The 25,035-nt window shown below is 39.4% G+C and overlaps 1 protein-coding gene across 1 annotated transcript in view; it reads left to right on the plus strand.

Annotated features, from left to right (window-relative positions):
• Positions 1 to 16,003, plus strand: part of bcl11ab (BCL11 transcription factor A b) — a 32,017-nt gene extending 16,014 nt beyond the window's left edge. The window contains exon 3 of the mRNA XM_055213820.2: positions 11,786 to 16,003. Within this exon, the coding sequence (XP_055069795.1) occupies positions 11,786 to 13,716 (1,931 nt within the window). The 3' untranslated portion in view covers positions 13,717 to 16,003. The remainder of the gene's footprint in view (positions 1 to 11,785) is intronic.
• The last annotated feature ends 9,032 nt before the right edge of the window (positions 16,004 to 25,035 follow it).

Consider the following 25,035-nt stretch of genomic DNA (forward strand, 5'->3'; position numbering starts at 1 on the left):
ATGATTTTAGAAAATTTGTGGGCCCAGGGTGAGTCTATGTATGGGGCCCCCCATATGATCTTTAAAGCAGAAACAGAAACAAAGTCCATCCATCCTTTACATAAGTAATCCACACGGCTCCAGAGGGTTAAAGATTGCCCTTCTGAGGGCATTCAATGCGATTTTGTAAGAAAAAAATCATAATTTAACACTTTACCAAGTGAAATAACTAGCTTCCGGTAACAACCGATGCACGTTCACGAGTCCCTTTAAATAAAACACAACTGAGAACTCCATTAAAGGGACACTCCACTTTAAAAAAAAATATGCAAATTTTTCAGCTCCCCTAGTGTTAAACATTCGATTTTTATTGTTTTGGAATCCATTTAGCTGATCTCTGGGTCTGGCGCTACCACTTTTAGCATATCTTAGCATAATCCATTGAATCTGATTAGATCATTAGCATTGCTAATGAGTTTCAATATTTTCTGTAGTTACATCGTGTACTAAGACTGACAGGAAATTAAAAGTTGTGATTGGCTAGGCAGATATGGCTAGGGACTATACTCTGATTCTGGCGTAATAATCAAGGACTTTGCTGCCGTAACATGGCTGCAGGAGGCGCAATGATATTATGTTGCGCCTGAAAATGAAAAAGTTACTAAGGGGACTATTTTCGGCTGCTACGTGATATCATTGTGCAACTCTAGGCTATCGAAACTCTTTGGATATTTTTGAGCGCAATGCTAAATGGTCTAATCAGATTCAATAGATTGTGCTAAGCTATGCTAAGTGTTAGCGGCAGATGCGGATATTGGCTGAATGGATTCCAAAACGGTAAAAATCAAATATTTAACTTTAGGGGAGCTGGAAAATTAGTATATTTAAAAAAAATTGGAGTGTCCCTTTAAATCCTCTATGAAAGAATCTATAACCTATAAAAGGGGACGTCTACGCAATAACATTTTCCTCTGGTAATGAATATTTCACCAAAATTTTGTATGCTTTTGACATCCATGTTGCTTACTATCTTCAATGAAACATTAAAGAAGATGTAAAGGACTGTGGATTTTTGTATATACTTTCTTTAAGATGTTTTGTTTAATTCTCTCTCAGCTTGGTTTCTGATTTATCCTCAGCAGCCCGTTCATTTTATTAGTTAGCACCCAAGTGTTTGCTGTTTAGCCGGAGAGCAGATGTCCCATCATGGGCCTTTAGCATCTCACCCCATCACCTGTCAGCGGTGTAGAATCAATCCTTATGGCCAGAAACGCACCGGTCTAATTAAACGAGGTTAATTTGCTTTAGCACTTATCTGCCATTGTACCCCCCCTCGCTCTTCTGCAGTCTCCTCGTTCTATTGTTTGTTTGTTCTTCTCATTCACTCTTTCACTACACCCCACATACAGTCTCGTCTTGGACCCCATCTTCTCCTCATCCTTCATCCCTCAGTCTGTAGTTTGTTTGCCTCTCTTGCATTTGAGCAAAACACTGTGGTGACATTGCGTCTGTAACAAATTGAGCACTTGTAGAATGTGGGCATGAAACCGCCACAAAGCTTCCATTCAGCTTCTTACGGACCGGACATAAAGGCCCATGACAGTTTAAGTGGCGTGTTGAGTTTGCATGTGAAAGCGTGTCTACCAACGTTTATGGCAAGAAACAGGATTTGATGAGAAGGTTGAAACAATGCGGGTGTGAAACGAGACGGGCGGAGTTAGATGTTTTCGTCAAGGGGAAAATCTGTCAAACGATTTAAAGGCGTGTATAAATGCACTTATGATATGGGTACTCTTCACTTGAGATCTCATGTTAAGCCCGGTACACACATACAAGAAAAATAATCGGGCTGAATTTGGGCCGATTTTTCCCTTTACAACAATCCTGGGTAAAGTCCTGATCGTCTTCGTGATTGATCCGATTATCTTATTAGATTTTCTTGTGGTGCGCGGTGTGTTAAGAGCATCTGAATCTGTTTGGAAGCATGTCGGAGGCACTTTGATCGAAATCCTGTTGTGTGGGGGGACAAACACAGATGCACGCTGTAGATTGTCACGTGAAACCAAACGATACCCAATCAGAAAGTGAGCTGATGAAAAACAGCAGGCACAGTGTTTATCAAGCAGTCCACAGTATTAATGACATTTCTTTATGCCCGTCGTCTGTTGTGTTTGTTAACTGTGAAGTCACGTTTGACCACGAGAGACATCGCAAGATTCCTGCATGATTTCCTGTGTTCTTCGTCGAGACTTGCGTTGTTTGTGAACTTATGTAAAGGGAATTTGAAAATGTGTGCGGTGCTGTGCTGACCACACAGCGAAAATCCACACACTATAGGAACTGGTAAATCGTAGATTTTCTTCATCATGTTTGTGGTCTCTCACATTATAAAAATCTAATAAGATTTAAAAAATCTTTTGGTGTGGCCCTAGCTTTAGTGTGCAATGGGACATTTAGTCTTGTGTAGACTGTCTGGTCAACAGCGATTTCAACTGAAAATGACTGTGTTTGTGGTGCTCAAGATACTGAGTTAAGTAATGCTTTTCCAACAAAGTTTACAAGTTTTTACCGCTTTATAGTCCAGGGTCACTTATAGGTAATAAACCTAATTTATAATCATTTAACACTGCAAAAATGACTTTCTTGCCTAGCATTTTTGTTTTGTTTTTAGTACAAATATCTAAAAAGTCTTAATTTAAAATGCATTTTCTTGATGAGCAAAATGATCTAAGAAAATAAGTTTAGTTTTTAGGCAACAAACATACAATTTAAGAGAATTTGTGCTTAAAACCATCAAAAATTGGCAATGGGGTGAGAATAAAACTTGAAATAAGTTTCCTTTTTTTCTTAATTCAAGAAAATCGTCTTACCCCATTGGCAGATTTTTTTTTTTTGAGGAATGCGTGCAGACTGATCTCATGGAAAGTCATGTTATAGTCACGAAAATTTTTATGTATTTATTTGTGTCCATGGCACAAAATTCAGTCTTTTTTGTGTCACTCGCACAAATTACTATAAATAGTTTTTCGGGTCTCTGGCACGGCTTTCTTTTTCGTGCCAAAGTCTGGAGCCCTGCATGAATATGTGTAATATGTGTGCAAACATGCAGTGTTTCTTTACAAGGTAACATCGCCATCTACTGGCATGTCACGTGTAATACAGTGTATTTAGTTGTGTAGGCGTGGATCTTTCTGAAAGTGTTGTTGTGTAAGTAAAATCTTTCATAAATGCAAAGAAAAATAATTTTTTAACGTTTGTTGTGTAAACATACCCTTAGATAAAAAAAATTGAGTGACTCGACTAATCACAGTTTGTTTTGGTTATTTTTAGGCAATGGTTGTGCTTGAACGTTGTGTAACAAGAGCCAATCAGATTGGAGCTGGTAATTTCAGCACAATTGGTACACTGCAAAAAATTACTTTCTTACTTAGTATTTTTGTCTTGTTTTCACTACAAACATCTAAAAATTCTTAAATTAATATGCATTTTCTTGATAAGCAAAGTTACCCTAGAAAATAAGTCTTGTTTTTAAACAAACAAAAAAAAACATTAAATGTAAGCTTAAAAAATTTATAAAATATGTCAAAAGATCAAATAAAAAATCTGCGGAAGGGGTAAGAAAAAAACATTTTTCTTAATCACTTTCAAGAAAAAAATCTGAAAAAAAATTCTCATTGGCAGATTTTTTGCTTGTTTTAAGCACCAATTTACTTAAACTGTATATTTTTTGTCTAAAAAGGTAATTTTGCCCATCAAGAAAATACATCTTGATTTAAAAATTTTAAGATATTTGAACTGAAAACAAGACAAAAATACTAAGTAAGAAAGTCATTTTTTGCAGTGTAGAACATTGCGCCAGCAACGCAAAGGTCATGGGTTCAATCCATACTAATAAAAATATATACCATTAATGCACTGCAAGTGCAAAATGTATAAATGTAAACAGACTTTGAAAAGAAAGGGCAAGATCTAGTGAATTTAGTAACCATAATCTGTCCGAATCGAAACTCTGATCCCCCCACTCCCTTCTTTTCTCTTCTTTGCTCTTGTCATGTCATTATCGTCTGGATGAGAATGGGTCATCTTCTGCATCCCCTGCCCTTCTCCGTGAACCCCCGGCCTCCTCGCCTGTCAGATTGAACTATGGTAGACACACACACAGTGAGACACTGTCACATAAACAAAGACACATATAAACCCAGAGGCCCATCACACTGAGAGGACAGATGCCCTCGTTGTGGAATAGAGCCTCCCCAGGATTTGTCTGTCATGTATACAGAGGCAGAAGTCTTCACATAAGTACACGTATGGAACAGAGGCGCTTCACAAAAATCATATTTGCGGTGTTTGTAAGAATCAAGGGTGGTAAAATTTTTTAAAGGGGTCAGGTCAATTAGTTTTTTATTATATATTTTTTCCTCTTCTTTACAATTTTTTTTTTTGCAAATGATTTAGTTAACAAATACATTGTCATGGCTTTTTTATAGCCTATCAATGAATGCGGTTGTGCCTTTAAGATGATTTGCATGTGAAATGAATAGTTTTGCTTGCAGGCTGAAGGTCAAGGTCAACACTGAATCAGTATCATAGATGTAAATATTGGCAGTCATGTGTTCATGTTTTTCGTGGATATAAGGTGTATTTTAGTTTTTTGACTGCAGAGAAAGTTTAAAGGAACACGCTGACTTTTGGGGACTTTAGCTTATTCACCGTATCCCCCAGAGTTAGATAAGTCCCTACATAACATTATCATCTCCGTGCATGCCGTAACTCTGTCTGACGCACCCACCCACGGCTAGCCTAGCTTAGCACAAAGACTGGAAGTAAATGGCTCCAGCTAGCATAAAGCTCACAATAAGTGACAAAATAACCGTATGGGAGCAGAGAGTTCACGCAAGTGTTGCGCTAATCACTCCACCCAACTAGCAGTGCTTCACCTTCAGAGAATATAGTTCCCAGTATACGGTAAAAAGATGGCTGTGTCTCATATGACATTGTTATTTGTACACGCTGTGACTACACAAACACAACATATAAATAGGAAAATGCTGGCATTATTTTGTCACTTATTGGGGGCAGTATGCTAGCTGGAGCCATTTACTTTCAATCTTTGTGCTAAGCTAGGCTAGCGTTAGGTGCGTCAGACAGAGTTACGGCATGCACAAAGATGAAAAGGTTATATGGACTTATCTAACTCTGGGGATACGGTGAATAAGCTGATAAATCTGTAAATTATGACTCAATTTTCATTTTCAAGTATTTAGCTTTAGCATGTAATTCGTCCCTCGCCAATTGTGCTGTGGTCATGAATGATATCTCCAAATATGCGGCTTGTTGAAAAGTGTTTTTACTTTTCTCCATAAAAAATACAAACCTATAGATTTATACTGAATAGCAATGACATGGCAGCCACCCGACCCAAAAGGTAACAACATGCTAACAAATATTCAGAACATCTTAACACCTGCATAGCAACTTGTCATCCACTTAAACCCGCCCAGCACCATATTAACACTTTTGTGTGACTATTAACCAATATTTATTTTGTGTTCCTATAGCTTAATTGGTAGAGCATTGCGTTCGCAGTGCAAGGTCATAGGTTTGATTCCCATGAAACATACGTACTGATAAAATGTATAGCTTGAATGCAGTGTAGGCCTTATTTATCACTTATTTAGATAAAAGCATTTGCCAAATGCGTAAATATAAGATTTCAAATCTTTCTCTAGATATACTGTATGAAGCTTTAACCCCCATGCTGGATGTACCTGTATAAATAGTATTATAACATGGATTGTTACATTTTCAAGTTCAAACCTGTAATATTCAGGTGCTGTAGTGTACAACAGCCAAGGCCGTGTCTGCTTACGATTTTCCTTTAAAATCTTTCAAGGCGCCCCTGACCGCGAGGAGAGCCCAACACGCTGATGCATGTCTCCTGCGCCGTCCTGTCAAATACTCTTCCGCTCGGCTCCACCACTCCCAGAGTCGTGACCCCTGACCTCAACGGGGCCATGCATGTGCACGGTCTTGCCAGCACCTCCCTGGAATGTCGGATCCCTTCTAGCGTACAGCGAGAGATGGCTTACAAGTCTGTTTTGCAGCTTGCGAAGTATAAATCCGGTTGTCACCAGAGGGCTAGAGCTCTCCTTCAGTTTGCTTCTTCTCTACTTTTCACCCAGTCACACTATTTTAGGTGCGCTAGTGTTTTAGAGCAAAAATATTTGCCTCCTGCTCGATGGTGAATAAGGAAGCTTTTGTGCCATTGAGTTCATATCTTTGTAGCTCATTCACGGGCGTCTACGTGACCAAGCACACAACTAAAACTCATTCACAGATGTGTTACTATGGATGCGATTTAACAGTAAACGTGATTGACACAACACAAAGGTCATATTTATTTTATTCAAGTATTTCGGACGGAATGTCATAAAGGAATTATTATGGGTTTCACAAGCTAGGTTACATGCATTTGTATTTGTGGGTTTAAAATGCACAAAATGTACGAGTTAACCATGTTGTTGATATTAAGTTACACCAGCTTGGTGACTTGATGAAAATAACCCTCTCTGTGACCTCTGACACTACAGCCTCTTAAAAGTATGTACGGTATAAACGTTGTGAGGCAGGCCTCCGGACAGATTTTTGGCAAGACCTCACAGGTACAATTTCAGCTCTGTTTGAAATTCCAAGGCTGTGGGTTGTCAAAAAAGTTGATGTTTCTTTAGCTGAATACAAGGAAGAAACTTACTCTAATAACCGTAAGAGATGAGATTGTGTGTCATATCATAACAACACCAGCCTGAAATGTTGTAGCTGTTTAATATATATCCATTATAACATCGTTTTAAAAGAAAAAAAATGCATTTCCTTCTACACTGTCAGAGAAATGGTCAGAAAATGGTCCCTGGCACTATACCCATTAAGAAGGTCCTATTATGTACCATAAGGGTCCAGATGTCTTTACATTTGGTACAAATATGTACCCTTTTGAAGTACTACTATACACTCTTTGGTACCAATATGTACCCCTAGGGGCTAGGGGACTTTTTTTTGACAGTGAATAACACCTATAAGCAATAGCGTGCATCATTTTTAAGATGCCTTGCATGGTTAGGATGAGTTAGACCAGTAATATTTTTTTTACACTTCACTGGCTACTATTCTCCTCATTGATGCGGTTTGCAGAACTCTCCCATCTGCTAAAATGTCGTGATGCAGATTAGAGCATATGTATCCAATTAAGTAGCAGGAATCTGGCCCGATGTGCCCCAAATGAAAAATTGGGGTGAGTGTGGCCCGTCTCAGTCAGGTGATTGTTGCATCCATCTTACGAGTGCTTATTGATGCGTAATGTTTTTGTGTCTATCTGCGTTTGAAGCAAAACCCTCTAGATGCATCTGATATGTTTTCTTGTAAAAAAAAAGGTAATATTTTTATCTTAATGGATTCTGCCAACTAACCGGTATTACTGAATGGCCTGAGGCTGGGATTAAGCAGATTTGAAGCAAAAGTATTTGATGAACGTATAATATGTGCCGAGAGCATTTGGTTAATGGAGGTGGCAATTAGTGGCTTTTGCATCTGAGCTCCTCATTTCCTTTCTTCGCTGGCTAGCTGGTTAAATTTAAGTTAAAAGTTGCAACTGTGTCAGATTGTCTAACAGCTGTACTTCATTTTCACACCCTCTGTTTCTGAAATGCCACCCTGATCTCACAAGAATTTGTACGTATTTTACGAGTTGGCTAATTCGTATGAATAAGTACGAAGTGAATCAAAAAACATGAGATTATTATAAAAAATCCACCCCTGACATAGGGGCAAAAACAAATTGTGGGTCAGTGACAATAACGGTTTGCCAAGATGAGAAATTCAAAAATATTTTTTAATATATTTTAAAAGATTGCATCAGGTTTATTTCAATGCACATAGTGTATTTATGTTCATTTTATGCAATAAAAAATTACATTTGCACCATGTTTATGAGAGTTAAGACTGAATTGACCTGAAAATGTCAAATGGTGTAACCGCCAATTGTGCTAAAGAATGAGAAATATTAAATATTTTATCCACCTTGATGGCATGTAAGCGTAATCATCATCATCATCATCAAAAAAAATAAAAATTATATATATATATTTTTGTTATTTCTAAATGTTTAGTTTTTTTTTAAATTTCTATTAATGTGTTTTTGTAATATTTGTCCAGACTAAAATGTATGTAAAAACTCATATTACACTAAACTAGATGATTATATTTTATTCCACATTTTTTGTTTGAATATATTTATATTTTCATTCAAAAAATACTAGTTGCACCCATTGACACAGACCGGTTACACCACATTGACATTTTTGCAATTATCCCGCACATATTCTTTCAAAATGAAATAAAACCAGAAATTTAGACTTGGTCCTCAAAAAAGAGAAAGTAATCTGCAAATTTATTTTTAATATAACCCTTTTACATTTAATTTAACCATACGGACACAAAATAATTAACGTCACGTCATTGACCCTTGTACAAAAATGTACAAATGTGGTTGTACGAATAAGCTACCTTGTAAAATACGTACGAATTGTCATAGCGTTGGAAATAAAAAAAGCGATAGTTCACCCAAAAATGAAAATTCTGTCATCATTTACTCACTCTGATGTTGGTACGGTCCTGTATAAATTTCATTGTAGTAATGTTCGTAATCAAACGGTTTGGTTACAAACATTCAACAAAATATCTTCATTCATGTTCATCAGAACAAAGAAATGTGTACGGGTTTGTAACAGCATGAGAGTGTACTGTATCTACTTGCATGACTAGCAATACCAAATGGAATTGCGTTATGAATAACCATGTTTCACTAGTCAGACAAACAGGTGGTCACATCCTAAACTTTAGCCATTTATTCAGCCAGTGTCTTTGAACAATGTTGAAACACCACAGATCTACAGTGTTACCGTTTTAAAGTAAATGAACCCAGGAATGGCTGACTTATACAATAAATGTCTCTACATCTCAACGCTGGATAGCAAAAAGTATTTTAACAGAACAAAGAGCAAACAGCTGCATTAATGTTATAAGATAGGCACTTGTTAAATTTGATCACTAAGGCCACCAGACAATTGTATTAAAGCAAATACATTTAGTTTAACTCCGTCTTGATTTACAGCATCACTCGTGGCCAAGACGCGCCAGATGGGAAGCCTTAAATATTGACCCCGTGGCTGTTATGTGAATTGGGAACACTGGTCTTTTTGTACTGGTCCCAGTACCAGAGCTGTGCCTGAGGGGGCTTCCTGAATGAGTCCTCTCACTAGACTGACTATCACATGCCCGTTTAAGCCTGAAGTCCCCTCATGAAGCGGGACACAGAGCAAGACAGAAATATACATGGGATGACTTAAAATAATCTTTGTCGAGCAGTGTTGAAGGGCGGTAAGCTTTAAACATACTGTAAACTCATGCCCACGTTTTATGCTATATATCAGTTTATGTAGGAATTAAAGTATTTTTAACTTGCTGCTACTCCAACACGCCTGGTAAAAAAGAGCACGTCACGACCGTGTCGCTCTCTATTTCAGCAAGCTTGCCCCACGTCTACATTCAAAATACAAAAAGGGCGAAATGTGAACCGGCCCTTACAGTGCATTTAAGAGATATTAGTATAGTATGTGTGACCCCTGGGATTGAACCCATGACCTCTGTGTTGCAATGCAATGCTCTACAAAGTGAGCTACGGGAATGCGTTGTAACTCCTGTAATGAAATAAAAACAATGAAAAATAAAAAGCTATATTTTTCATTGGTACAATGACTTTGAATATGGCTCATCCTATTAGATTCAAAGTGTTAGAAAAACTTTCTGCTGGTTCCAAAAAAGTCAAATAGGCACAACCTCATCCTCCCCTTCTCTTTGCTTTTCTTGCTTAGATGTTTGCTCTGTCTGTTGAATTGTGCTTTATGCTAACAGAGCCTCCACTTGTGCCCCGAGCAAGGCCGTCTAGTTCATTTTCCCATTGGCCACCTCTGTCTCTCTTCAGACCCCCCTCCCCATCTCCGGACTTCAAATCATCACCCCCTTCACCTCACTGTCTGGTCAACTCCTTTTGTCTCCGCCTTCTTTATGTCTGTTGCTAAGGTGACTGCTGACCCATTACTTGGCGCTCTATAAGAGGCCCCAATCCAAGATGGCTGCCCTCCTCACCCTTCTCAGACACTTTCAATGTACGGTGGAGGGGTGGGGTGTGTGTTATGTCCAGCGATCGTACAGACTACAATGAAAATTGGGAAAAACTGGCAAAATTATACCAGCTGCCAAAAGAAATTATTTCTTGGGGCCCAATTTGTTTTTCTTAAACTGTCCTTAGACTATCTGTGTTTGGCAGATTCATCACATAGATTCGAATATGCCAGGCCACATATGTTTAAGTAAAATGCATTTATTTTCCAGTAAATTGTGAGTAGCTGTAGTTTTGTTGCCGATGTTATACAAAAAAGCAAATCACAATGGTGTTGGCTGGGGCCCTTTAAGTACAAAGATCAAGTGTTTGGTTTCACTTTGACTCTTATCTAAGTGTGTGTTTAGGTTAAGGACTGTACACCCCAAGTAGATGTGCAGTGACTTGCACATGGCGCTCTGAGATTTAGTCTTTATTATAACCTACAGTAACCTAACAGAGTTTGCGATTACAACATGTCTGTGTTCTTATCTGCGGTTTGAAAGACGCAGCTATAGTATTGTGTACTTACTCTAGTACGGTCAATGGGTGCCAAATGGGAGACAAGTGTTCACTAAAAGCCAGAAATGACATTTTAGGATTAAAAAGTTTAATACCTTAGAACAGAAAAATTTCTTTAAAAAGCATGCTCGCTCTTTTCGTAAGACTTATAGGGAAATAAAAATATCAGGCACACCTCTCTGCTCGTAAACAATAACTGTCAGTGGTCACTCATTCAAAGCAATACAATAATACTAAAAGAGAGCAATAAAAAAACATTGGCTTTAGGCCTTGCCCTTAGAACAATATTAACGAAACAAAACAATACGGGATGACACGGAATCTGGACGAATGTGTACATACGTACATTGCTCTGCCGTAGTTCCCCTTAACATCACTGTGATTGTTTTCAGTACACAATTTTAGTACGGTAGTACCATTTAAACTCCTCAAATTGCATATATGGTTATTCGTATGATTTACACTGAAATGATATAGGACGTAATTGGAGTATGAATGAGAATAGGCAGGCAGAGAGAGTGGCCTTTTTATGATGGAAAAATCTCCTGAGGAGGTCAAACCCCACACAGGTGGTAGCAATTAACTGTAATTTTTGCAGATTGTAATGATCCATAATTTACCAGCCTTCCCCTTGAATCTCTTATGCAGTAAAAAGTGTTTTGATTGGGTACAGGTTTTTGTCTTCGTTACGGAGTTTGGGTCAGACACTTCGGAGATAGGCAAGACAGCTGCCATATGAAGCTGGAATGTAGGACTATGTAACTGCTGTTAATGTAGGACTTAAACACGCTTACTTCCAGGTTTAGACAGTACAATTGTGACTTATTGTGTTTAAACTGTTGAGGCAAGAAACTTTTCTAAAAATAAAGCTTTCTACATCCTGAACTGTTGAGTTAAATGTATTTTATTGGGTGATTTTCTTTACAGCCATGCTGAAAGACCAGCATAAATTCTCATGGTTTTTCTGATTTGGCTACTTGCTTGCATAATGCCTTTTTGGTAAATACATACTAAACAATTGTATGAGAACAAGAATGGAATTTAACTTATCTCTCTCCTTTTGTATTTCAGAAAAAGATGAGCCCAGCAGCTACACTTGCACAACCTGTAAGCAGCCATTTAGCACCGCCTGGTTCCTGTTACAGCATGCCCAGAATACTCATGGTTTCCGAATATACCTGGAAAGTGAACCTGGAAGCCCCTTAACTCCCAGAGTGGCCTCCGCTCCAGGAATGGGTGGTGACTGTGCCTCACAGCCACCATTACATGCTGCCCACCTGGCAGACAGCAGTCCGTATAGCCTGATGAGGATAGCCAACCGGGAAGGCTCATCAGTTCCTAGAGAAGGACGATATCCCAGGACGCCTCCACTCTTCAGTCCCCCGCCACGGCATCACATGAGCCCCGATGATCTGGCTTTGGCCCCCCACCACCCAAGCGCCTTTGACAGGGTACTGCGTCTAAATTCGGTACCCCTGGACTCCCCATCCATGGACTTTTCAAGACGGCTACGAGAACTTGCAGGGAACTCTGCTGGTTCCTCTCCACCCATGTCACCCAACCGGCCCAGCCCCATGCAACGACTGCTGCAGCCATTCCAACCAGGGGCTGCCCATTCTCCCTCTGGACCCCTTTCAACACCCACTCAACAGACACCAACCCCTCCAGCTGTGAAGGCAAAGTCTTGTGAGTTCTGTGGAAAGTCCTTTAAATTCCAAAGCAACTTAATTGTCCACAGGCGCAGTCATACCGGTGAGAAACCCTACAAGTGCCACCTCTGCAACCATGCTTGCACTCAGGCCAGCAAGTTAAAGCGGCACATGAAGACTCATCGACACAAATCGTCATCCACTACCTCCAGATCCGATGATGGCCTTTCTACTGCTAGTTCACCTGAACCAGGCACAAGTGATTTGCTAGGCAGTGCCACCGATGCTTTGAAATCTGTGGTGGCGAAAGTCAAAAGCGAGACCAATGGCATCCCAGAGAATGGACAAGAGGTGGAAGATGATGAGGATGATGATGAGGAGGAAGAGGACGAAGAAGAGGAAGGGGAGGAGGAGGAGGAGGAAGAGGAGGAAAATGAGAGTGAGAGCGGAGAGCGGAATGATGTCGATTTCAGCTTGAGCCTGGAAGGTGCACGTCACCATGAGAACAATAGACAGCGACACAGCAAAAGTGGAGGGGAGGGAATTCGAGGTTATCGAAATGCCCTAAACCTGTACAAACAAGGGGACCACAGATCAGCTGGAGAGGCAGGTGGTGATGACTTCACAAAAGAGTCTGACCAAGCCAACGAGGCATACGAACCAACGGTAAACGGAACAGCCTCGTACCCAAACGATGAACTCTCACGAAAACTTCTGGGTGGAAGTCCAGGATCCGACAGCCCTCTCTCCAAACGCATCAAGGTTGAAAAAGACCTTGATTTACCTACTCCTACAATCCCCAATGCGGAAAATGTGTACTCTCAATGGCTGGCTGGATATGCAGCGTCGCGCCAGCTCAAGGATCCCATCCTCAACTTCGGGGACTCAAGACAATCGCCTTTTGCCACCTCTTCAGAGCATTCCTCGGAGAACGGCAGTCTCAGGTTCTCCACTCCCCCTGACGAGCTGGACGGAGGGACGGCCTCTGGACGCAGTGGCACGGGAAGCAGATCCAGTACACCCCATCTTACCACCGGTCGCCCCAGCTCCAAGGATGGCCGGCGTAGTGACACTTGCGAGTTTTGTGGCAAAGTCTTTAAGAACTGCAGCAACTTAACAGTGCATCGACGCAGCCACACTGGCGAGAGACCGTACAAATGCGAGCTTTGCAGCTACGCCTGCGCTCAGAGCAGCAAGCTAACACGGCACATGAAGACGCACGGACAGACGGGCAAAGACGTTTATAAATGTGAGATATGTCACATGCCTTTTAGCGTGTACAGCACTCTGGAGAAGCACATGAAAAAATGGCACAACGATCGGCCCTTAAGCATCGAAATTAAAACGGAGTAAAATTACGCTAACTCTTACAGTGCTACAGAAGCACCGCGTCAGGCGAAAAATTGTTAAAATGACTCTGAGCCTCTTTAATGTGCAATAACTTAATGTTTTGTACTTTTCTTACCGGTTGGCATGTTTAGTGTGTTATAGCTTGATTGATAAGCATTAGCTGTGTTGCTTTTGGTACTGTCTTTTGTCAAACAAGACAATTCTTTTTTTTACATATCATAGTTGTATTTTGTCATTTAAGCTTATATCATGTGACTACCTATACATTCACACTGGGGTTTACACTGTTCATTAGGGGACTAGATGAACTGTAGGGTTACCAGCTAAAGTTTGAACAGTACCGTTTTACTAAAATACTAAATGACGCATTTCGCATTTTTATTGTTGTTTGTAAAAAAGAGTGCCTTGGGTGCATCTGTGGTTTTTGCCGTTCGCCATAAGCCTAGGGAAATTGTTCAATGCAAAAGGTTCTTGCATCAAGTACCTACAGTATTGTGAATTCACTTAATGCAGGAATCCAGTATACATTCGTGTGTATATCATTTACTAGTATAACCTATTGTGTTCATTTAAGTATGTTCTTTTATCGGCATGTTCGTGCCGTTTGGCCCAGTGAGATTTTATCTTGTATTTTGGTATGACGTCGACAGGTACATTTTGTTTCTTTTTGAATTAGGGTTTTATTGTTTCTTTGGGTTTCTATGAAGGTTTTTAGAAAGTAGCCCTAAAATGTTTTACTCGGTAGATATTGGATACTGATATACTGATAAATTTCTATTTGGTGCATGGAACAAAAAGCATATTAACTATGTAAATAGGTCCATTTCTTGACAGGGTCGTTCGGGAAAGTTTAACAAATCTTATAGTCCCTGAATAAGCTTCTAAAGAGTTGTCAGGATTGAAAATCCTTTAAATTTTGAATTTAGCTCAGATCGCCTAGAAATAGAAATAGTTTAGCAAGGCCAGTTTCTATGGAGCAATGCAGTATTGTATTTCAGGACATTCACACATTCTTGAATAAGAGTCTGAACACTTTACCGTTAACCTAAAGTTGTTTTTTTTCACGACTTCCAACGCTCTTCAGTTTTTAAAGCTATGTACTGTATATATACCCCTGTCTGTTGGTAAAGCACTTAGCCACGTTCACGCATTTCTGTGCCCGTCGAGTTGACATTCAGACTTTTTATTCTCTACATTGTCCCATGGTGTATTTTATGAATAGCACTTGCCACTCAGCCTGAAACTCTGTATCTGTCCTGCTAATCTACGGGCAGGTGGTTGAGTATAAAACTAAACCGCTCTTCAACGGCACAAAAAACATGCACTGTTCGATTTTTGTCCTGTTTACAAGACACTCAAGAGAAACTTGTCATTTAAACAACCTGATGAGGTTAATATACTTAGATTAGGATTCTTGGTAAGCAAAAAAGTCATAAAAATGAAAAGAAAAATAGGATACTGTTGATTTAGGAGCTAGATTTCAGGAGACATGATGTTTATTTCTCAGTGAAAATACTCCATACTCGCTGCTTAAACAGCCATGATATTTCTATTGTACTTTTGATGATTTCATAACTCAGTGTTTTGGGATTTCGTTTTTTTGTAATACTTTTGTGTTTTTAACAGGAAATTAATTTAAAGTGTATTTCTTTTTGCCACTCATCTTCATTACTTGGTGAATTACAGTGTACTATGTAAATACTAAATGTGAATTTTTTTTTTACTTTGTCATGAACACATCAGGATGCATTATGATAAGATTGTCGGGATACATTTTAAAAGCTATCGATTTTGCCACGTCAGTGTGTAAAGCAGATCCGGATTAAAAGGTTCATCAAGAGTAGTCCAGATAGTATTTAAATAGGCTAGATTTCCAGACTGTTCCTTGTTCACTTTAAAGGTACAAAATACCTGTAGTTGATCTTGACATGCTGCCACCATTTTTTCCTTAATTTGGCAGGATAATATAGTGTGAATCATTTTAATGTATGGATCTTGAAAATTAGTTTCTAAGAAGTAGCTACGTGGGGGTTTCACGGATAAAAGGCTATACCGTGGTCTGTTGACGCAATCCTATCACGATGACGAGAAACAGGTGCTTTTATGATCTCTGGCCTTTGGATATGCAGTAAAGTTTCATAGTTGGTGGGTTTTCCCTTTTCAGTTTCTCAACTGTCCTCGTCCCCCCCCCCCCACAACCTGAAACATTCCAGTCGTCTTTGAAAGAATGGATGTCATATGCAATGAATCAAGAGTCAATAAATACATTTAAAATGCATTTTGAAATACACCTTGCAGTTTGTCTCCGATTATTTCGTTTACGATGCACCAGCAGAACTCACACTTTGCATGTTTTACAATATTTTGGCTAATTTGGTTATACTTTCAACTATAAATAACAGTCTCTCAGCTCTGTTTCAAAACATTTTACGATACATTCATTCTGCAAATCTAGTGTGGAAAATGCAAACAAATGTAGTCAAGTCACAAGAGGTTTTTTGCAATGCTTTAGCTTCAAAGCAGCTTTACAAGATTTACAAAAAAAAAGGGAAATTATTAAATATATAGTACATACTAGTATATATATGTCCTTATAAATAGAGTATAATCTAATGAAATGGTATACCTTTTTATTTAATATCAGGGATAGTCAATATGATAAATAACAGGGGTCATATTATACTATAACTTGCATGGAAATGGCCCTTAAAATAGGAAGAAAAAAATAAGACTTTACATAAGAAACGTGGAATATTACCATGAACAGCTGTGTAATAAGCAAAGAGAAATATCATCATCATTTAATCATCAAGACGTTCAACATCAAGTGCACCAGCACCAAACACCTACAAAACTGAAACAGTGACGTCTTTAAAGTCCGTGAATTGTTTCAAAACACATTAAAGGTAAATATTATAGGGGTAATCGACTTCTTACGGCACAGCAAGAACCGACAGGTGAATGACATCAAAGTACCGCGAGAGCGATTCGGGAATCATACAGAGGAGTCTCCTTTCGAATCGTTCACGCGGTATTTGAGTTTAAGTTCAGTGAGGTGACAGCTTGAAAGCAGAGAACCTTGCTTATTTTTCAAATTTTTTAACAACTAATTTTATTTTCTAGGCGTTTTTTCATTCTAATCATTCTAATTTGGCTAGGTGGTTTATAATAATTTTTTCTATAATTTGACAAACTCAGAACAATTGTTAATGTGACTTTACATGTAGCAGGACCATTACAGTAAAAGCTATAGCGTCAGTGACAAAAACGGTTTGGCAAGATGAGAAATTTAATAAAAAAAAACTTTTTTTAATTTCAATGCACAGTGCATTTATGTTAATTTTATCCAATAAAAAAATAAATTTGCACCATTTTTATGAAATTTAAGACTAAATGGACCTGAAAATGTCAAATGGTGTAACCACAAATTGTGCCAAAGAATGAGAAATATTAAATATTTTATCCACCTTGATGGCATTTATACCGAGACCCTAAGGTGACATTGGAGTGAAAAAATCAAAATTTTAGTTTCATGTGCTCATGTGAAACTTTCGCGCGCGTGAAACTATCGTGTGCGCACGTGAAAGCGAAAGTTTCACGTGCGCGCGCAAAAGTTTCATGTGAGCACGCAATACTTTCACGTGAGCACACGATAGTTTCACGTGAGCACATGATAGTTTCACGTGCCCACATTCCTGTATTTTGCCCAAGTGTTCTAGTGGGCGTGAAGATCCCAAGCGTGCATGTAAAAATTATTCACCTGATCGGACACACTCAGCAAGTGTTAAAATGTCAATCCAGTTAATGGCTTTTACGCACACACATGAAACTATCGGGTGCGCACGTGAAAGCGAAAGTTTCACGTGCACACACAAAACTAAACGCGGTGGTGTCGTGTGCGCGCACGATAGTTTCACGTGGGCACGTAAAACAATCTCGTGCTCACGTGAAACTATCGTGCGCGCACGTGAAACTACCGTGTTTAGTTTCGTGTGCGCATGTGAAACTTGATTTAATTTTTGCTCCATGTCCCCTTAGGGGCTCCGTACATTTAAGCTTAATCATAAAAAACATTTTAAAATATAATTTTATTTCTTACTTTTAAATGTAAATTTTAATGCGTTTTTGAAATATTTGTACGGACATATGCTAAAAACAGCTCTGTTTTCTAAATAATCTTTGACAAATTATGTAAAAATGTATGTAAAAAATCATATTACACTAAACTAGATAATTATATTTTATTCCACATTTTTTATGAATATATTTATATTTTAATTTAAAAAAATACCAGTTACACCAATTGACACAGATCGGTTACACCACATTGACATTTTTGCAATTATCTCCCAAATATTCTTTCAAAATGAGGTACTTGGTCCTCAAAAAAGAGAATGTATGCAAGAAATCAGCAAATTTAATTAATGTCACGTCATTGACCCATTAACAGAATTTACAAAACCCAGGTTTTGTCAGCAGAGGCGGGTATTTTTATCAGACTATTGGTTCATTCCATTTAACTTTCATTTCATTACATTAGTTTGTATGAACATTATTGTTAAACAGGTATCTCACTGGTGGCACTTCATTTTGATGGTCCATTTTAGACACTAAAGGGGTTGTGGACAAGTAATGATTCATCTACTTGTCAACAAACTCTCATTGGAGTATCAATAGACTTTTAAGGGTAGGGTTTAGGGTTAATAAATACATTGACATGTACTTGTTACTGCGTAGTCAGTAGTAGAATGTTAAAGTTTCAGTTTCATTTTTTGGGGGTAAACATATGATTGTTCTTTTTGCACTTAGTGCTGATCTAGCAAAACTTCTTCATAATAGTTTGAATAAACAGCTTACATTATTCATCACAAAGGTCCTTATAACACCTTTAAAGGGCACATGTTGTTTTAATAGAGTTTTGTTTTACATTGATATTAGGTGCATAAATCCCCAGGGTCTGTTTTTTTTTCGACCCACATGAGTCTATGTGTACACATGAGGTTTAACACCAGGTGTGTTTGCTTTGCAGGATCCACACAAAGAAGACGGAAGTTGCCTGCTTTATCTTTTGTCTCAGGCTTTGTCTGGTCATTTGTGTGTCTGTGTTATAACTTTAACAATCTTTTATCTCTTCTCTCATTTCTGCACTCTTTGCCTTTTCCTTTGTAGGCTGACACCAGTCTGACAGAGTAATTGCGCTCTCTCTCTCTCTCTCTCTCTCTCTCTCTCTCTCTCTCTCTCTCTCTCTCTCTCTCTCTCTCTCTCTCTCTCGCTCTATCTCTCTCCCTTTGCTTTAGCTCTACTGTGTGTTTACTGACCTGGAGGAGATTAAAGTCCAGCTTTAGAAAAGGATCCAGCTTTTTAAACTGTTGACAGTTGAGCTAAAAGCCCTTAAGACTCAGGGATGGGCGCTGGATAGGTCGTGGCTAGTTTGGGCGTGTGTTTTACGGGGCTTAGGAACTTCGCTCGCTTTCCGTTCCCCCCTTCCAAGTTCAATGTCAAAGGGTGAACAATGGCAAGTCACAGGGATCCTGCGCCCAAACAGACCACGCATAGTGTGCATACTTTTCCCATAGCAGACCCTGACCTCTGCTCTCTGCCTCCCTAAAGAATAGATTTTCGAGCTTTCAGCGAGAATCTGTCCGATTTCCTTGACAAAAGAATCCTTGTCATTTGAGACACCTTCAACAAACCTGACAAGTTTTGCAGTGCATGAAAGGATCAGGTTTTGAACGTAATCTTTGGTCAAATAGCATGCAAAAATATGCACATGAATTGAAAATAATGTATACATGTTCTTGAATGTGCTGTTCTGTCTTGTTTCAGTGTTTATATATGACCTGAAAGTTATGCATATACAGTATATCTCGTTTTTCTGGTTGGTTCACAATTTCTTCTTTGTGCGAACACACGCACACACAATTATCATTGACCGAGGTGCCTGTAGATTTGCCTGGACAAGACTCGAGGACCACTGGATTAGACCGAGGTCTGTGTTTTGTCTAGGTTTAGAAAAAATAGTTAAGAGCGGCAGTCCTACGTTCTCACAAACACGAACGCACAGCAGTCTCACACACACATATGTCCGCACACGTGTGCCCAGGGAGAGTCTGGGGGGACGTGACCTCTCCCCACTGCCTTGGATTCTGGCCCCTTCTCCTTGGGTGAAGGCAGAGAAAGGTCAAAGGTGATTTTTTGGGAGGCTCAAGATTAGGTTTCACATGACTGAGCACCTTTGTTGAGGCCGTCCAGCCGAAAGGAAACGTCCAGAGGCCCTCGTGACTGTCTGGGAAGGGCTTCAACATCACCCTTCCCCCTATGGCCTCTTCTCTTTTATATCTCACCTCTCTTATTTGTCTCGTTACTTCTCTGTCTCTTTTCTTATTTGTCTGGTAGCTTTTTTATTTTGGTCTCGTCTCATTGTTTAGTCTCATATCTAAATGATAACCAAAGTTTAGACCTCACTACGAGATTTTTGATTGATTGAAAGTCCGACACTTGTTGAGTATAAGCGGTTATAATGCTGCGTTCACACCAGCCGTGGTAGAGGAGTCAAGCCCGAGTGATTTCAACGTTCAGTCAAAGTAAAGACGGCTTGACACACGTCTGGAGGTCTCTCGGCGCGAATGAGGCGTTTAGCGCAGCGTGGTGTGAGCACAGAAGCCCCTCCCATGACGTAAATTTCCGCCTGAATGTCTCGATGACTAGAATTTCACGTGCGGCTTTCACACGTGAATGAAGCGATAAACTCAAAATGTTCAAGCGGCAAACTAGACACGGTAGACACGAATTTTACGCCTCAAACGCAGCTGGTGTGAACCCACGCTTTATAATTTATAATTATTTTAAAATGTGGCTAATTTCATATGATGTGAATTTTACAGGCGGCCGGTGACTTCTTTACAATAAAAGAGACGCACGCGTTTGCCAGATACTCGCTTAATCTCATGTGTAATGAGAGTTTAGTGTTAAGTTAGTGTCTTGCGAGTATTTTTTGAATGTTAGCGTCTCTTTTATCATAAACACTTTCAATGCGTGTGCAGCAGGCAAGTATTTTGACAAGATGCATGATGCACATGGTGCACATGACGCAACGAACACATATTTTAAAATTTGCGCCCCTCGGAAGAGAAGTCAATGGCCCACATTGCCCCTAAACCTAATGTCAGTGGGGCGAAAGCAGATTATTTTACGAATTAGCTTGTAAAATCATAAAACTTTGTAAAATTATGATGAATTGCCATTTGATTGTGTTGTGTACACTGTAAAAAGTGAAAGTTGGATTAATTTAAAAAAATACATTCTTAAATTTTTCGTACTTAAATTTTCTATGTGAAAGATTTCAGTTGAAAAAGCTTAAATATTTAAGCCATACCATTTAATGTAATTTTAACGTTTTTTACCTTTAAGTAAAAAAAATTAAGTTGGCCAATCTTAATTTTTTTAAGTGTTACCAAATGTTTTTTTCAAGTAGATCCGACTTTCACTTTTTACAGTGTATATGTATATATTCATCACTACATGTGGAGTAAAAGGATCTGAATGCTTTCTTGCATAATTTTAGGTGAGAAAATGATTTTGTGTTGGTTGAAAAGGGCTCTTTACCAATCTTGTAAATTGTTTAATTTGATAATCTGACAGTTGTGTTGTAAATACAAAGCTTTAAAGGAACAGTATGTAGGATTGTGGCCAAAACTGGTACTGCAATCACAAAACTTATGGCTAAAACTGGTACTGCAATCAGACAACTGGTGGCCAATACACAAAATGACAACATAAACATCAGTTGAGGGCTGCAACTCCACTTTTTAAATGACAATATCCTGGGCAGACCACTGTTGTCAGTGATATAAGGATTTGAAATGAAAATGATTAATTAATGTCAAGTGACATATCAGGGCCATTTTATTTGTTAATTGATATAAATTTCTTACATACTGTTCCTTTAAATTTCAGATCTTTATCTTACACTAAGCTATCATAAGACTTCCGATGTGGCGCACAAGTCTTGTGGACAATTTTTTACACCATATAGGCAAAACTGACGTGTTGAAAGTGTACCAATGACCCATGGGACATTCAACAGATGCCTGAACATATATATGACTGGATTAAAGATTTGATTTATTCTTATGGGCGAATCAAAACACAAACTAGGCAATCTAGATCTGACAATGCTGTGAAACATAGCACGTCCCGCCCGATAACAACGTCCTGGAAATCCACGAGCGGCAGGTACCTGTCTTTGTAAGAAAAGAAAATAAGGTAATTTTATCATTGACCTGTGGCCCAGGCATCTGTGTACAGTTCTGGTGAGACTGTAGGGCGCCAGCTTTACAACCCTATACATAACAGAGGCAAAGTTCATCTCGCTTTTTCTTATCTGCTCCTTTTTTTGAACTCCACCTGAGACCAGACACCCTCTGTCTGCAAGGCCGGGCGATGTTTAGGTTGACCCTCTTTTGCCGTGACCCCCTCACCCCAAAACACAAGCCCGTCCTCACACACGCGGCTTTTGTCGCGAACGGGTGAGAGTCGATTCTGGGACTCATGCATAATTCATCAGAGCACCAATAATCCCAGACTGCACCAGGAGGTTTGATTGGATAGACGAAAAAGGGTGTGTGGGGCGAAAGCCGGAGGGGGCTGAAGAAGGATTAGACAGTGAAAATATGCCTTTGATAGCTTTCACAGTCTGAGAAGGTCTCGGTTTACGGTTATTCATATTATGTCTAATCTAATCTGGGACAATCCTAGTAAAGGAGGCAAGAAAGGGATGAACAACGTTATCATACTCCATCCCGCAAATAGGACCCAAAATATCTTAAATCACATCATGGCACACATTTGCCCAAACATGCACGCACTTAGACATGCTTTACATGCATGCACCCATGCATGTCCGCACACACGCATAAACAAAAGCGTCCGGACGCTTCAGGTGATTAATTGGTCTGTGGGATTCAGCTGTATGTCTGCTGTTTGTACAGTTTCATCTTTGTGGCAGCTGGTGTTTGAGATAGAGACACATTTTTATTAGCGTGCAGAGGATTCGTGACAATAGCCATGGACAAAGAGAAACCAACCATGGTACAAACTGCTGGAGGAGTTCAATACCGGTAAACAAGTACACTTGCTAGTGGTGAAATGGGAAAGAATGACGCTGAAGAACAAACTGAAATTTGGGCTCTTTTGCAATGCCTTGTGATGGTGAGGTTTACTTTTAACCCATTTGCAGACACTTTTATCCGATCTTGGGCTCGAACCCACAACCTTTTGCATTTCAAATGCAATTGCCTACCTATTATGTTTCATTTAGTTATGCAACAGTATCTTTTCCTAAAATCCCATCTGTCCACTATTCATAATTTTTGAAACAATTATAGTTTTGAAATGATTCGGTAGCTTTGAGTTTTAGTCGCATGACCTTGGTTACCCCTAAGACAACCAGCTGGGCAACCCTATGCCCCCCCTTCTGTCTGTGATAAAATCAATGGGTCAATAGGTTTAAAGCATATAGTACTACTGTCTCACAGCGATCCCACAAAAGCAAAACAGCCTTTTTTTAAAAAAAAAAAAACAAGCGTAGACTTTTGTGCATCCAATGACGTTGCACAATGCAGTTCACCTGTTGTTACATTATGCTGCTAACATGGTTTTGTTACGTGCACAAAGCTTAAATGCATTTGTTGTTTGCATTTAAGCTGTGCAAACGACAGTTTTGCGATGTTTGCCTGCAAAGTTGTTTGTGGTCATCTGATGAACTGGTATGTTTGCGAAGAACGGGCGCGGAGGGGCGACCTTTAAAAAAGAATTTATTTAAATTCCACTTTTTCCAGACATGCGCTGACCTTTCCGACCAGACGGGCCAGAGGGGAAGGGTGAGATTGTGTCTGTGTGAAAGCTCGGGGATCATGAACTATGAACCAGCTCTTTTCCCGTCCTCCTGCTGTGCCTTTGAGTTTTTTATCCACTCTCTCTCTTGCGTAGACAAATGGATTTAATATATAGACTAACATTTATGCACTTCACATAGTTGATCTGTAACTCCGAAAACTAAAACGTACACCTTACCATGATAAAAATGTTTTAGAATAATTTAAAAAATAAACAATTTAAATTTTCACGCTATGAACTGCCCAGCAGGAAACAAACCAGCCACAATTGAGCCACAATAGCCATTTAAAGTTTCTGCATGTGTGTCAAGCCATTGATCAATAGCTGTCTTACTTGGGCCATGTCTTGGTAGATCTTCCGCACCCCCCAGCCTCCATAGACATCGGGATTATAATGAGGGATCCGGCTTTCACAGACACTCAGGAGGGGGAGGTGTCAGACAGAGCCAGAGGACCCAGACGGGGGGCCCCATGCCGGGGTCACGCCACAAGGCCAAGGTCTTTGTCCCCACCCCCTCGCACCAAATTTTTAAGTCGCTTTCACCATCGCTTCTCTGACCGGCTGCGACGAGGGGGGTTTCACTGGCTGCGGTGGCCAAATTCAATAACCGCGGCCCTCATTGATTTTGTGTGTGTAGTGTGTGTTAAGTGTGTGGATGTCTATCAACAGTACTTACATTGTCATGAATCAGCTAGCATCTGGTGTGAAAAGGTGTGCTGTTTCCAAAAGTGAGGAAAACAACAAAGCGATTCATTCTAGGACACTAAAGTGTTATATTGTGCCACAATACAGCATTTCAACTATTTCAATAGATGTACCTGTGAGGAAGAAGTAGAAAGAAGTTTAAAAAAAAAAAAAAACGTACACACCAAATGCAAATTCAAAGATTTGCGTGAGTAGATTAAATACAAAATCAATAGGCTCGTTTGAGATAATTCTGCACAGAATCGATCACCGGTGATCACAGCGAGATCCATGCTGGTTAGAAAAGTGTCAGAGATGCGTCCGACTTGCTCTGATGTCACGCTGAAGTGTGCAAAAAATGGGAATGGGAGGTGGGCTCGTCGGATTCTGCAGTTAGAAGCAATTGGTCTCCACTGACTATGTTTTGGCGAAAAGCATGATGGAAAAAGACTTGCTGATGACACAGCTTAATGCTCATTGGCCCGGGGATGTCAGCTGATGACTTCATAATTCAAAAAACTCCACTACCTATAGAAGTTTTTATATTTTTTTCAACTTGTTATTGACTTATGACATTTATATGTTTAATGAATTGCTTTAAACTTTTGTATTGGTGCTAAATTATTTGTACAGTGAGCTGTTTATATTTCACACAACAGAAAATAATTTGTTTTACGACTAGACTTCCACCTACATCCCAACATTTACTAAATAGCCTTTTCCAGTAATTTCACCTTCATT

Source organism: Misgurnus anguillicaudatus, chromosome 8, assembly GCF_027580225.2.
Source record: "Misgurnus anguillicaudatus chromosome 8, ASM2758022v2, whole genome shotgun sequence".
Taxonomy (NCBI): domain Eukaryota; kingdom Metazoa; phylum Chordata; class Actinopteri; order Cypriniformes; family Cobitidae; genus Misgurnus; species Misgurnus anguillicaudatus.